General features: G+C 42.3%; 1 protein-coding gene across 2 annotated transcripts in view; it reads left to right on the plus strand.

The window, feature by feature from the left end:
- GRHL2 (grainyhead like transcription factor 2) overlaps window positions 1–15,443 on the plus strand; it is a 177,481-nt gene that overhangs the window by 104,181 nt on the left and 57,857 nt on the right. For both annotated transcript variants that reach the window (XM_003256071.3, XM_030794974.1), the window contains exon 8: window positions 2,570–2,664. In XM_003256071.3, coding sequence (XP_003256119.2) covers window positions 2,570–2,664 — 95 coding nt within the window. The remainder of the gene's footprint in view (window positions 1–2,569; window positions 2,665–15,443) is intronic.

Below are 15,443 nucleotides of genomic sequence, written 5' to 3' on the forward strand. Positions count from 1 at the left end.
GAAATGGAAAAGTATTGGACATCATCTGACCAAGACAAGCAAAATAAAATCCTGGCGCATAATTCAATTTAGTGGTATTTGGTCATTAAAAGTAATTTTACACCAGTTTATTGACATGGGAAGATGCTGATGATGCATTAGGCAAAAATAAATAAATTAAGAAATAATTGTTACAGTATTGTATAAAATATTTACATAGTCTTGAGAAAGGGAGGCAGAGAGAAAGATAGGAAGGATGAAGTGTACCACAAATCTGTTTATAGTTGGTTATTTGTGGGTGAGAATATTGTGATTGCTTTTAAATATTTTTCTTATTGTTCATGGTCTCTGACTTTCCTGTGGTGGCCACACATGCTTTTATATTGCAGTATGTGCTTTATTTAAAATGTAAACATGTAGTTTGGCTTTAAAATTTCCATAGGGGAAACCATAGAAACACGGCAAAGGACATTAGTAAGCGGTTTCCGTAAGGAGACACCTGGTTGGCTATCCTGTGTGAGAAGAGATGTTTGAACTTAAAAGTGGTAGAAGAAGTGCAAATATATCGTCAGTGGAAGGCTGCCTTGTGCTCATCAGATTGGCAAGAAAGTAGAGAGAAAAAGGGAAATAGAGTTCTGGTGGGAGGCTGCGCTGGCTGATCCATCCTGGAGAGTGAGTCTGGAGGGCCGTTCTGGAGAGCACATTTAGTAGCTTTTTATGTGATCAGCCATCAGTTCAGCTCCCAGGAATACGAATTTTTATCACAGAGTTGTCTGTACCAGAGAGCAGAGATCACTGAAGGGTCCATCTCTGGCATGGGAGATAAGTAAACTGTGGCAACAGTCCCTGGAGCCACAGTTAGAAATAGGCATGCAACTATGCTGCTATAAAGACACACGCACACGTATGTTCATTGTGGCACTATTCACAATAGCAAAGACTTGGAACCAACCCAAATGTCCAACAATGATAGACTGGATTAAGAAAATGTGGCACATATACACCATGGAATACTATGCAGCCATAAAAATAATGAGTTCATGTCCTTTGTAGGGACATGGATGAAGCTGGAAACCATCATTCTCAGCAAACTATTGCAAGGACAAAAAACCAAACACAGCATGTTCTCAATCATAAGTGGGAATTGAACAATGAGAACACATGGACACAGGAAGGGGAACATCACACACCGGGGCCTGTTGTGGGGTGGGGAGAGCGGGGAGGGATAGCTTTAGGAGATATACCTAATGCTAAATGACAAGTTAATGGGTGCAGCACACCAACATGGCACATGTGTACATATGTAACAAGCCTGCACGTTGTGCACATGTACCCTAAAACTTAAAGTATAATTAAAAAAAAAAAAAAACAGAAAAAAAGAAATAGGCATGCAACTAGCAGTGAGGTTAGATCCGAAAAGGTCTGTAGTCTAGGTTGCCAGATGAAATACAGAGTGCCAGTTAAATTTGAATTTCTTATAAATAATGAATACATTTTGAAGATAAGTATATCCCAAATATTTGCCCAATCTGGCAACTTTAGTCATGGAACACCAGAATTTATGAAAATTAAAGCTATGTACACAGGCAAATCAAACCAATATATTCCATAAGGATATATATTAACACATTTGTAGCTACTGTATTTGTGGAAAGGATAATAGGAAGAAAAAGAAATACATAGTAACCAAATAAAGTCATAAAATAAGAGAGGGCCTTGAAGAGATCAATGATGATAGTGAGCTAAGTATGATTAACTCAACTCTCCATACCTAAGTTCAAAAATATTTTTTTTTTTTTTTTTTTGAGATGGAGTCTCACTCTGTCACCCAGGCTGGAGTGTGGCACGATCTCAGCTCACTGCAGCCTCTGCCTCCCAGGTTCAAGCGATTCTTGTGCCTCAGCCTCTTAAGTAGCTAGGATTACAGGCATGTGCCACCATGCCTGGCTAATTTTTGTATTTTTAGTAGAGACGGGGTTTCACCATGTTAGCCAGGCTGGTCTCAAGCTCCTGACCTCAGGTGATCCTCCCACCTCGGCCTCCCAAAGTTCTGGGATTACAGGTGTGAACCACCGTGCCTGGCCCCAAAAAGAAATTTTAAAAAAGCTTTACTGTGGTCTCTTGAAATTTTTTCTTTTTTTTTTACTAAAGTCCTGATCACACTGCCTGACTGATAAACAGAATATTCTGTTCTACAAAAAATTCTGTATGGAGTACCCTGGTACTTCTAGCAAAATTAAGTGGCAGAAAAGTGAGCAGGAGGGAGAGTGGGTAGGTGACATGGGGCTTGGGAGAAAAAAGAAAACCTTAATAATTTTATAAAACTAGTAAAAAATGAAACTAATGAACAAATTACCTAAGAACATTGGTTTGCTTAGTTTTAATCTTTTAATAGAGGAACATGCATACATTCTTATAGAGTAAGTATTTGTAAAAGAACATCAGTGAGCACCAGTCTTTAATTGTTAGCATGGAGATAGCCAGAAAAATAAGCAAAGTTTAAATTTACCCATTGGAAAATAATGGTTCGGTACATGTCACTGAGTCACTCTTACTCCTTTAAAAGCATCTTCTTTTTTTAATGTTACAGCTGATTACAAGGAGAGCTTTAATACGATTGGAAACATTGAAGAGATTGCATATAATGCTGTTTCCTTTACCTGGGACGTGAATGAAGAGGCGAAGGTGAGTGACAAAATAGCATTGATTCATTGTTCATACCTCTTAATAACGTGCCTATCCTCAGCAGTTTATTCTTTTTTAAAAGCCTCTATTGGTAGTCTCCTATTAAAAAGAAAATGAACCTTTCATCTTTTGCCGCTGTGGAGGCTAAGGGAGAAAAGGGAGTGTGCTCCTCTGTGGCTTCCCGTAGAATGTAATGAGCCAAGTTTCATGTCCCACCCAAATACTTCAGGCCCCAGGCTTCATTTTAGCACTTGGAGCTGGGAAGATGGGGCCAGAAAACCTTTTCTCTCTGCAATGCAGATTCCCCCAAAGGCGTCTCTGTGCAGCCTCCTCCAGACACAGAGAGGAGCTCAGAGCTGATGTCTTCGTAGGTAAGCTACCGGGCAGACCCCCGACCCCATAGCTCCTTCCAGGCTTGAGCTGGTTGAAGGGTGGAATACAGGAAGCAGGCTGCAGGTCCCTGAGCTCTACTGATGGAGGTGTGGCCACCACTGTGACCTTCAGCCACTTGTTTAATGTTGGCTGCTTAACTAACCTTTTTCTGTTTTTCGGAGTGCCCACATGGTTAAGAAGTACAAAGGTAAAATCTGTGGCGAAGTGAGCCCTGAGAAGAGACGTCCACCATTGCACCGGTTTGGATAAAAGAAGGCAGAGTTGTTGATACTTAGGTTTGCTTTCCAGCCACGAGTCTCTTTGATTTTACAAAAACCCCAAACCGTTCTGCTATGCCCAATCTCCTTTCTGTGTTCCTTAGCTTCTGATCCTTGATTCTTATTTTGCACTCATGGGAAGGTGCCAGATGAAACCTAAGCTTGTTTTTTGCTTTGGTTCTGGACCATCTAGGAGGGTGTTAGAAGAGTTTGTCTTCAAACTAATGAAAAGGTCAATGTACACTGCTCTGGTCAATGCTTTATTGTCTGCGAGCAGGGGGAAGGCTGGGTGAGAAAGGAAACAGGTTGGGAGTTTGCAGGCACGGCTACAGAAGAAGAATTGCCCAGTGTCTCGTTTCACTCAAGTATAAAACAATGTAGAATAGGCCTGAGAAAGGCGGCCCAAATGGGCAAGTGGTGATAGAGTGCCTGTACAGCCTGGAGAAGTTTCCGTGGCTCAGTGCCTCCCAGAAACGAAGCAGGCCTTGCCGTGGGGTGCGAGGTTGGTCTCACACAGAACTGTAGGCAAATGTGTCTCTAAAGTCCACTCCTCCTTCATTTAAAGTTTCCTGCCCAAGCCATGCGCTTTCGGCACTTTGTTAACCTCCTTGGCTACCTGAGCCCCGTTCTCCCTGCCCCTGCCCTCTCCTGAGAACATTGTGCTCCTGTGCTCAGGGCTGTCTGCTCCTTTCCCACATCCCCGCCTAGTGCCTCCTTATTCCAGCCAATGCTTGCCCTTTCTCATCGTCCCCTGTTCTCTCAGAGGCTAGATTGCTGAACCTGATCAGTAAGAGGCAGTTTGTGTGGTAGCACAGGACTAGGATGGCCACCGAGTCATCCTGAGCAAGTTATCTGACCTCTCTGGGCCTTGGTTCTGGCATGCAGACAAACACACAGATTTCCAAACGTCTCTGCTGCAGCCAGCGTCATGCTGAGGGCGTAAAGCATGATGATCCAGTGCTCTGGGGAGGGAGGCCTGGAACCAGTAACTGAGCAACCGTGTGACCAGGGAGAGGCAGGGCCTATGTCAGAGTCCCTGGGAAGAAAATGGGATCGTGTAACTGGAAGTGTCTTATCAATGTTAACGGACCAGGCATGGTGGCTGATGCCTGTAATCCCAGCACTTTGGGAGGCCAAGGTGGGAGGATCCTTGAGGCCAAAAGTTCAAGAGTAACTTGGGTAAAGTAGGGAGACCCCATGTCTACAAAATAAAAAATAAACATTAGCTGGGCAGGGTGGCATGCATCTGAAGTCCTAGCTACTCAAGAGGCAGAGGTGGGAGGATTGCTTAAGCCCAGGAGGTAGAGGCTGCAATGAGCCATGATCATGCCACTGTACTGTAGCCTGGGTAACAGTATGAGACCCTATCTTAAACACACACACACACACACAAACCACCACCACCACTACCACCACCAACAACAACAACAACAACAAAACAAATGTTAAGGCAAGCTATAACTATGAGCTGTAATCATTACCATAATTTTAATTATCATGCAGTCTGTGATAATGAGTGCTAGTGGGTGAATGTTTTAACTGTTCTGCTTCAATAGGGACCTTTTATAGAAAATGCCTAACCTGGAAGGGACAGTTTAATGATGGAAGCTTCAGGCTCTGTAGTAAACCAATGAGATAGTTAATGTGGAGTTGAGTTGACCTTCCAGCTCAGTTCATTCCATACCACTCATTCACCGTAAGCAGGAGCTTACTTTCCTTGTCTAAATGTGTGTGTCTGTGCATGTGGGTGTACATGTGAGTGTGCATATGTAGGAACATGCATGTTGCTCAGAGCAGACAAGTTTAAGCTCATGCATGTTGCTCAGAGCAGACAAGTTTAAGCTCACATATGCTTTGAAAAATGGCAGTGGAGGATATTTTATATTGCATTGTTTTACATGGCAAAATTTTTTTGACTTCATTAGTAATATTTTAAGTGACTATTATTACTTGGTTGCAGCAATTGTTTGAGGTTTGGGTTAATCAATAAGTAATGAAAAAAGTTCCAAATATTTTTCTCCAGACTACTGAAGAGCATTTAATGTTTTATTTTACTTCAAGTTCCTGGATACAAGTGCAGAACGTGTAGGTTTGTTGCATAGGTATATGTGTGCCATGATGGTTTGCTGCCCCTATCAACCCATCATCTAGGTTTTCAACAAAGCAAGAAGTAAAAGCCCTGCCTGCATTCGGTATTTGTCCTAAGGCTCTCCCTCCCCTAGGCCCCCACCCCTCGACAGGCCCTGATGTGTAATGTTCCTCCTCCATGTCCATGTGTTCTCATTGTTCAGCTCCCACTTATGAGTGAGAACGTGAGGTGTTTGGTTTCCTGTTCCTGTGTTAGTTACTGAAGAGCTTTTAAAGAGAAACCATAAAAGTTAAATCTACTTCATTAGAAAGGCTGAGAGGTTTTTTTATCTGCAGAGCCTAAGGCATTTCTCTAAAATATCATTGATTTTGTAATAAGCAGACTACAAAAGGCAAAATTGCACAAATGTTGACAAAAAGGTTTTCAACAAAGCAAGAAGGAAAAGGCATCCATCTCACAGTGGAAGTGTTTGTGATGTTCATGTTGTGGACTTATCCATCAGGAGCAGTTGCATTTGCTTTCAAACTCCCGTTGGTAACGTCTGCACAGAAACTTTCACAGGCTTCAGGGCAGCAGGCCCTTTCAGTATCACATGATATTTTGGTTTATGTGGCCAGAGGACACAAACCTGTGGCCTACAGTCTTTAGATGGTCCACAGAATGCATATACGTATGTGCGTATTATGCATTTTTGTACTTCTGTTTAGAATTTTAACTCTTTTTTTTGCCCACATTAAATAATCAGAAGATTATTATTTTAAAAAATCCAGGCTTTTAAGTCTCTTGGATAATTAAAGATTCTGGCAACCATTAGGCCTGAGTGTTTGCAAGGCGATGAGTGGCTCTAATGAGGTACTGGGCTCTTTATTGCTTTCTCTAGCATTCTCCATTCTGGAACTTTCCCTGCCTAGCCTTGGCGAACATTTGAGTTTTCATGCCCAACTATGCCCCCCAGGCAACTGATCTGCAGTTTAGCTCTTCACTGCCTTTCAGCATTCAGGAGGGTAGTGGCACAATGCAGGTTGAAGCCGTAGGTAGGTCCAGTCTTTCTGCCCCAGAGCTCAGAGGAATGGGGCGAGCAAGGCCACCAGCATTCCCTGGCTCCCTGGCTCCTTTGGCCTGGTCCTCATGGGGCCACAGTGGCAGCAGGCCAGACACTGATTTGTGTCCCCACTGTTGAAGAGAGAATCTGTGACATTCTTCTGAATGCTCACAATAGTGGTAAATCTTGATTTTTCAAGATGTTTTTAAAAAAACACCAGAAACCAACTTTATCCAAATGTGAATACATATCAACAAGCTGGATAATACCACTTGAGGATTAAGAATGAGGTTTTTTTTGCACAAAGTTTTATATATTATCTTTGAAGCCGGCCATATCAGAGGAGACCTTCTAAATATGCTTTAAAGCCATGGCAGCATCATTGGAGAAACCTGTATGTCTTCCCAAGATGATTATGTTAAAGGATAGCTTTTATTTGGATATTTAAGTTTTGATGCATTTATTTGAAAAACAAGAACCAAAAAACCAATCCAGTATTCGGTATTCTTGCCACAGATCTATAATCAAGACCTGATGATAAGATTTATGGATTTTTCCAAAGCATACATTTTCTTTCATTGCTGACTTACATTTTATTTCTACCTCTCATTTAGCATGAACATAAAAAAAGGAAAGACACAAAACTCTAATCATTTAATTTAATTAAATTATAGGAAAACATTTGGCCAGGGAAGGTGTTAAAGCTATTAGTTAAAATGAGGTTTGGGGATTAATTCCAGATTTGCAGTGTCCATTGCAGGCGAATTCTGGCAGAACTATTGCAGAGTTCTTCAACCCAAAACCCATTTTGCTGGTTCTGAGACAGAGTCTTTCTGCACAATGATGCATGTAGCAGAAATAGTCTCCAACAGGATCAGCTTTTGCCCTCAGGGTCTCTGCAGGCTGGAAGCCTGTGTAATGTGAACAGGTGTCCCTGGGCTTCTGATATCTAGGTGGACAAGGTTCTGAGTGTCCATACTGTCACTGCTTGGAAATTGATGGCAGGCAGGGCCCAGGGTGTGGCAGCAGAAAGAGCACTGAAATGAGGTACAGACAACCAGATTCTAGCCCTGGCACTCGAGTAGCCAGCTTTTTACTTCCCTGTTGAGTTTTTTTTTGCAAAAAAAAAAAAGAAGCCATAAAACAATGGGAAGTGTGTGTGTGTGGTGCATATGTGTGTGTGTATGTAGATTAAGATCCCATCCATATGATCCCAATGGGAGGACTTCTGTGTCATATTCTTTCACATGATTCCCATTTACAAGAATTTTTCAATTTTCTTTCTCTCCTTATCCAAACACTGGTACCTAAGAAGTAGATTTGTTGGTCAGTAATCCCTAAGATGAGGAATCCCCACGCAAGACCCTAGTGAGTTATTAAAGGGCTGTGAACTCAGATTCCTGGCACCGAGCATTGCCTTTCTCCAAGTGATGACGTCACCCTCAGAGCAGAGTGCAGCAAACCCTAATTACAGGCTTCCTTTCCTCCTAGATTTCTAAGGAGAGTCTTGAAACTGGGCCCCTTATGTCTGTCCAGGGCTGTTTTCTCTGTTCGAAGTGATTTTAAGATTAAACCAATCATGGTGTGCTACAAAGACCTCTGCCATGTGACCACAGAGAAGAATTACTTGAGCATTAAAGATGCTGCTTAGTGCTTTGTGCTGACTTTCAGGAACACTTTTCCTTTTTGGATCTTTTCACTGGCACACCATAACAATTTCTCCACGTCTCTATGCTTCACCCTTCCTTGGTTTATTATACATAAGATTAAAAAAAGCCCTCTTTCCATGAACCTTTTTTTAAATTGCTCTGCCTCCAAGCTTTTTAGAATGACCTTAGTTCAGGATTCAGTGAAAACGTTCACTACCATCACACTAAATAATCATGCTGACAAATAAATCTACTATTAGCCATCTCCGATCTTTATGATTTTTAGAAAAGTCTATTATAATTCAATAATATGAAACTCTGATCTCCCAGGGTTATTCTTTGCTGCCTTCTAGCCCAGTGCCTCTGTTTTCAGAAGCAAAGTGATTACTTTCCTGAGCGATGTCTATCCTGCTTCTCCTTCCCGCTGTGTGTTGAGTTGCAGGAGAGGACTTAGGGGTATCGGTTTGTCTAGCCTTCTGCCTTGTCAGAGCATCAGCAAATGTTCTTCCTGCATTTTGGGACTGGGGAGGACCTTCCAGACAGGAAGTTGTTGCAGTTTTAGAAAGGGCCAAGGACACAAGTAAGGCATCTGTTTTTATCTCTGTTAACAAATTTTCCAAATGAGATTGGAGGTGGGCAGGGCTGAGACCCCATGGAGCTGGGGAAGGGAGCAAACAGCCTAAGAGACATCATGGATAATCTTCTTGGGCCTCTTAGATTCTGATTCCACTAAATATTACCTCTCAACATATCAGGCCCTGCAAGATTGGGCAAATGGAAAAAGTTAGTTTAGAACTCAGGGCCCTATGACTCCAGAGCCCATGCTGTTGACTCTCCCAATAGAGAGAAATCTGATTTTTGTTTTAAGCCAAAGCAAGCTCTGATTTTCCTTCTTTAAGCAATCTATAGGGTACAACCTGTTTGTATCCAGAAAGAAAGAAAATGAATGGCTGACCCCATTTCCTTGAGCAAAGCAGTTCAATCAGGCCACCCTGATTTCGCCACCTGCCCTGTCCTCATGCCACACTTTCTCCCTCCCCACAAAGATAGGCCTGCTGGTCCAGCACTTCCAGCACATAGGGCTCTCTCTATCCACGTCTTCTGTTGCCCTGGTACATCACCTGCCCATATCATACATATCATTGACCGAACTGATGTGGGAGTGAAAGCTCTTTGCACTCTTCAATGGAACATTTGCATGCTGATTAGCCTAACACTAGCAAGCTCCTCTGCATAATTCTTACCTCACTCCAAAGATCAGTGCATGCTTTCAATTACAGTGCTGAGACATATCAGTGTTTTCTTCTCCATGCCTTTACACATTTATTCTTCATTTCCCCCATCTCTCTCTAGCTCCTTTCCCTGGTATCCTGAATTTCATTTTTATTCATTTACATGATCTCTGCACACCTTTCTTTAGTATATTTTTTCTGTTATGAATAGTGGAGGCAATTCCTTGTTCTTTTTTTTGCAAAACTACGCAAGAAGCACAGCACTAAGAAATTTCCAAAGCAAGAATGAGGATTATGATCAGAGAAGATGAAGCTTGCAGGAAGCATACAGTGTCCCTCCACTCTACATGTGCAACTTAAGAAATTCAACAAACAAATCCTCACATTTACCAGGGTGGTAATTGGAAGTAACTACTTACACATAAGCCAATGTTCCTTTTATAGAGAGATTCCTCTAATGTTGGGTCTCTTTGGAATGCTTCAAGTGCATTGGATTTACAAAAGAGATGTGCATGTAGTTTTTGAAACTGTGGGAAAATGCAAGGTGAGGAGACATGTTGATATTTCCTCTGGGCCCTATTTGCATTAATAGTTTTGCCCCATTGCCTTCCTGTTGGATTTTGCTTTAATACTAACAAGGAGATATCATCTAAGAACTGAGAGCCAGTCTCAGGGAGGTAAACAGGGATGTGCTAAGATGAGTTGGCTGGTGAGAAGAAACTAAAAGTGCAAGTTGAAAGTAAAATGTTCTCATCTATATTTGTAAATCCACTTTTAAGGGAGAAAATGAAGTTGATTTAATGTCCCAGCACTGCCTGACAGCTGCCCTGGACTTAAGAGTACATTTGATGTGGCCTGGGTCATGGTGACTGCAGTGACTGGCTTCATGTTGTGAGATGTGACTAGAGCCATCATATAGGCTGACTTACTATTTCCATGGAAAACCTAGCTCTCTTCCTCCTCTCACTTCCTCCGCTCACCTCCTCTCTCAGTGTTGTCTTTTCAAGGTGAGCAAGCCAAGCCTAGCTTCCTGCTTCAGCAGCTGCTACTAGAGAGGAAAAATAGCTCTGTGTCCTCATTATCTCAATTTTAGTAGCTTAAAAGATAAGATGGTGAGAACTGCAGGGCTTTGGCCATAGCTTATGAAAAAGGAGTAAATTGGAGAAAACATAGGTGTTCTAACTTCTCATACATTGCAAATTATTCTGTCTCTTTGGGTGAAAAATAAGGTTATGCTAATTGAAAGCCTGGCTTGTATTCGGTACCAAATCATGGCAAATCCATGAAGTTGTCTCAAATGTGTTCTTTTTTCTCCTTTCCCCCTTCTCTCTATCTCTCTTCCAGTTCTTTTTGGTCTAAACCGCTTAACCAGTTTTTATTGAGCCTCCATTGTGTGCCAAGCACAGCTCTTTTGAAAATTGAAGTTTTGATAGCCTTAACGGATCATGCTTTCCAAAGGGCTGTTCCTAAATGGACAGCGTTCTTGTTCTGCTGAGCTCCATTGCTGGATACCAAAGGAGAAGGGAAGATGTGTAAACACTGTTTTTCAGGATGAAAATGGAAACCAAAGGACTGTATGACGGAGACTACACTCCTGAGTGCCCTGTGGGTTCATGACCTTGCTTATTCCCCAGCCTGCACCCCTCAGCGGCCCAGTGCTTTTGGCTGGGGAGTTCTCTTTCTGCTTACAAGACAGTCTAGGATGATATGGGGTTGGTAGATATTCATGATTAAGAAAAAGTTATACTCCAATTTTTTGCCTAAATTAATGTATTGGCTGATTTTAAACAGGTGATCTTGTGGAAAATCACAGAATATTACAGAACATATCCCATGGTCTCAAAACTAAAAATAGGGCTGGGGGGCACTCCTGGGAGGGGTCTTGAAAGATTGAATTGCACACTACAAAGCAGGGCAAATGGCTTTTTTTTATGTGTTTGCTGAGGTGTGGTGTGGGTAAAGGAAGCCTTAAAAGAGAAAAGTAAACATTTGCTGGAGTCTTTGGTATTGAACTTAAACAAAGCCATGCCTTTGTTCCAGTTTTATAAGGTAATGGATGTTAGGAAAAGCTATAAACCTGGAGTTAATTCATATATAAAAGGAATAATCTTTGGAAGGCATCTCACCAAAGGTATCAATAGCTAGATCTTTGTTAGAATGTGAAGTATCCATGGTTTCTGGACTGAATTTTGCTTAGGACTCTGTAATTAACATGTACGAACTATTGTATTGTGCAGAGAATTAGATTGCATACTTGGATTTCATAAAATGATTGTGTGTGCGTGTGTACACAATGACTAATATTTGTTCAGTGATTACCATACACTAGGCACTCTGCCAGGCAATCTATATACATTATGCAATATTCATATTTTTAAGTGAATAGCAGTTTCCATTTAACTAATGAGGAATTTGAAGCCCAGAAAAGTTAACTAGCTTACCTGAGGTTGCACAGCTAGTGCATGGTAGAGCTGGAATTCTAACCTTGGGCTGTCTGGTCCCGAAGCATATGCTCTTTCCATGGCACCTTTTTGTTTTGGAAAGACCTAGTAGTAATATCTCCTTTATTATCTCTGACAAGGGAATAACCATTCCTGTGAAGCAGCGCATCCACTGCATATCAGGCACTGGGCCAGGTGGTGGAGGGTCCTGAACAAACAAGCCAGGCAGAATCCCTGCGCTCAGAGAATGTTTGGATTAGGCTAGCAACTGAGACACAGATGTAAATAATTGTAATAGAAGGTAGATAAGTGACAGTGACTCTATGGGAGATAAAGTGCTAGAAGAGGTCTGAAGAGAGAGGCAGTTCCATTTTTTATTTTTCTACATTTTATTTTTTAAAATTTCAAGTGAAAAGTTGAAAGACTAATACATTTGATACCACTTACCCTTCACCTAGATTGACTCCTTGTTGATATTTTGCCAGATTTGCTTTATCTCTGCTCTCTCTCTCTCTCTCACACACACACACACATACACACACACACACACCCCTACACCTCATTTCTAAGTACTTCAGCATGTAGAGAGGTCCTTTTTCTGTGGGATCAGGAAGACACAAGGAAGGACGTGGCATGTAGGGTGTGTCTTCAGGGTCAGGTGGACTTAGACATAAGGAAGTTGGAAGAAGAGTGTGTGGTAGGGAACAAGGGGGTGTCCAAAGGTGCAGAACCTGGAAAGCACAAGGAGAGAGGGCACTGTGCCACTCAGGAGAGTGTGACACTCAGGAGAGAAGTTAGTGTTAATTGTAAAGAGGGGATGATTGAAGTCATGAGAAAGGATGAGATTGCTGGGGAGAGAATTGGAGAGTGGGCAAAACAGGGTAAAGGATAGGACTTAGACACTCTCCATTTAGAAAATGTAGAGGGAGAGGAGCCAGAGAAGGAAGGGGTGGTGAGTAAGAGCAGAGAAGAAGACAGGGGAAGGAAGGAAGGAAGGAAGGGGAAGGAGGACGAAGAGGACAAGGAGACAGCCACTAAAGTCCAATGGTTTAGGCAGTGGTTGTTCAAAGTGTGGTCCTCAACAAGCAGCATCAGTGTTGACTTGGGGGATTGTTAGAAACACAAATACTTGTACCTCCCAACCCAGGCCCACTGAATTAGAAACTCTGGGGGTGAGGCCCTGTAACCTGTGTTTCAGCCAGGCCTCCTGGCGATTCTGAGGCACACTAAATTAGGAAACGCCTGATATAAAGATGCGACTAAGAAGGCTGCCCTTGATTTAAAGAAAGCAATTTCAGAGGTAAATTTATACACGCACATGTGAACAAAAGCCACATAGAAAGACGTTCATTGCAGCATTCTTTATGACAGGAAAACACTGGAAACAACCTAATGTTGAAGAAATTGTCATTCCATATTTCATACTTTTTTAAAGAGAGAGAGAAAGCGATCTTCAGACTTTATTGTTAAGTGAAAAAAAGCAAGATGCAGACCTGTGTGCATTTTATGCTACCATTTGTGTAAAATAGGAAATGATGTGTATTTGTATTTGCATAACATGTTTCTAGAAGGATACACAAGAAATTGTTGGTTGGCTGGGGAACAAGGAAGGGAGGTAATTTTCACAGTTTACCCTTTTGTGCCTTTTGGATTTTGTACCATATTCAGGTGTTAAAAACTCAAAACAAGTTTTAAGTATTAAACATTAACAGAAAAAGCTTCACATAACAAATGCCGAAAAAGTCGCGTGAATGAATCTTTCAGTCTGTACTTAAATTCTTCTTCTGCCTGGGAGCTCATTATTTCACCAAGCAGCCCAATCTCTCATTATGCACATCCCTCATCCTGATGTGCTGCTTTGCAAGATCTGCTCAAGTGACAGAGCAGAGCGGGAGAAACTGTTGTAGTTTGAAGAGCAGTGAAGGTTTCTGCCTGAGAGACTTCCCCGTGCTCTCCCCAGCAATACCTGGGATTCAACCCCCGCTCAAAGTGCTGTGGGGAGAGAGGTTTAATGTTTTTAAATCAATCCTCCTTAATTAAATGTTTGTTCCATTAATGCAAATCATAACTAATCTACCTTTGGATCATTTGAAGTTAGCTTCACAAAATCCCCAGGGAGAGAATCCAGCTGGAAGGTAGCAATAGAAGGAGGAAGTAGTAATCCTACAGGAAAGAGGGCTTGAACTGGGGGACGCTGGGAATGCTAAGGAGGCCACCTAGGCAGGAGCATTTAGGGAGGTAAAATGGAGAGGGCTTTGTTGACTCTGTCATGGGGGTGAGAGCTTGGAGGTCAAGAACAGGACCAGCTGAGAGACTAGGTATCTGAAAGGAGAGAGATAATGTTGATGAAAGTAAAATTCTTTCGATTTTCACGACACTCTACTGTTTAAAAATATTATTTCATTTAAGTGTCACAGTACCAACATAGGGGTTGTCACACCTATTTAAAAGAAGAAAGTGAGGCCCAGAAAGGTTAGACAATGAGTCCAAGGCTGTAGTGCTAGGGTTTGCACCAGGTGCACCATTTTGAGCCTCTTGGTGGATGTTTTTTTCTGGCTTTGCTTTACTCTCATTATAATTGAACCCAGGTTTGGCTTCTCACCACTCGAAAGCCAGACTCAAGAGACAAGGGTTGGTGGAAGGAGAAGCAAGTTTATTCAGAAAGCCAACATAACGGAGAAGATGGTGAGCTAATGTTCTAAGGTACCATCTTAAGTCAGTACAAACTTTAGGCTCTTTCGATATTAAGGGCAGGAGGTCAAGAAGAGGATTGAGATCAAGAGGTAACCAGTGACTGCAGACATCTGGACAGCAATGAGTGTCCGAGGAGGCTGGGAATTTCCTTGTCCTTGGTCAGGTCACAATGCTCCTAAAAATCTTTAACAAAACATAGTTAGTTGTTGTTTACATACTTCCTCTTTTATCCCAGGATTAGTTTTAAAAGCTACATGACTGCTTTTTTCACATATTTTGTCAATGCTCTGAAATCATCCTTGCCTATGTGCAGGAATGGATAAAGACCCCTTAAACAAAAATGGAGTTAGTTATGTTAGTTCTTTTGTTTTCTCACTGTTACATCTTCTCACCCTATACCTTCAGAGAAAGCTCTTTCTTCCTCTCACAAAACCTCACTTGTGAGTTGATCTCCTTTATCCCCTGCTTCTGAGGCTCTTGACTCCCACAGCCACCCCTCTCTGCAGCCTCTTACGTACCTCATCTCTTGTCGTGTGGACGCCTCCTTCATCTCAGAAGTGCCCCGCTGCTGGGACAGCTGCCCGCTCCCAGTGCTCCCATCCCTCCCTTAGCTGAGGTGCCTCTTCTCCATCTCCTTGACCTGTCTCACTTGCCCAGCAATCACCTTCGTCTCCTCCCTTCCATTGGTCTGGCCTCTGGAAGTAGCATGGATGCTCTCCACTACTGAACACAATGGCCTTTTCTCAGTCCTCACGCCCCTGTCCTCTCTATAGCTTGGACGTCGGAGGCTGTGGCCACAGCTCTATCTGCCTCGGCCTCAGGGATGCACACTTGGCCTCATTCAGTGCCTGTTACTGGATCACAGTGGTAAAAGCAGATTGATTTGCCTTTTTCCTCACCACTCCTTGCCTTTCAGGTTCTTTCTTCACCTTCCAGATATAAACCCTCCTTTTCCATTAGGGTGATCTCTCCATTGTTTCAG

Source organism: Nomascus leucogenys, chromosome 16, assembly GCF_006542625.1.
Source record: "Nomascus leucogenys isolate Asia chromosome 16, Asia_NLE_v1, whole genome shotgun sequence".
In the NCBI taxonomy this organism is placed as follows: domain Eukaryota; kingdom Metazoa; phylum Chordata; class Mammalia; order Primates; family Hylobatidae; genus Nomascus; species Nomascus leucogenys.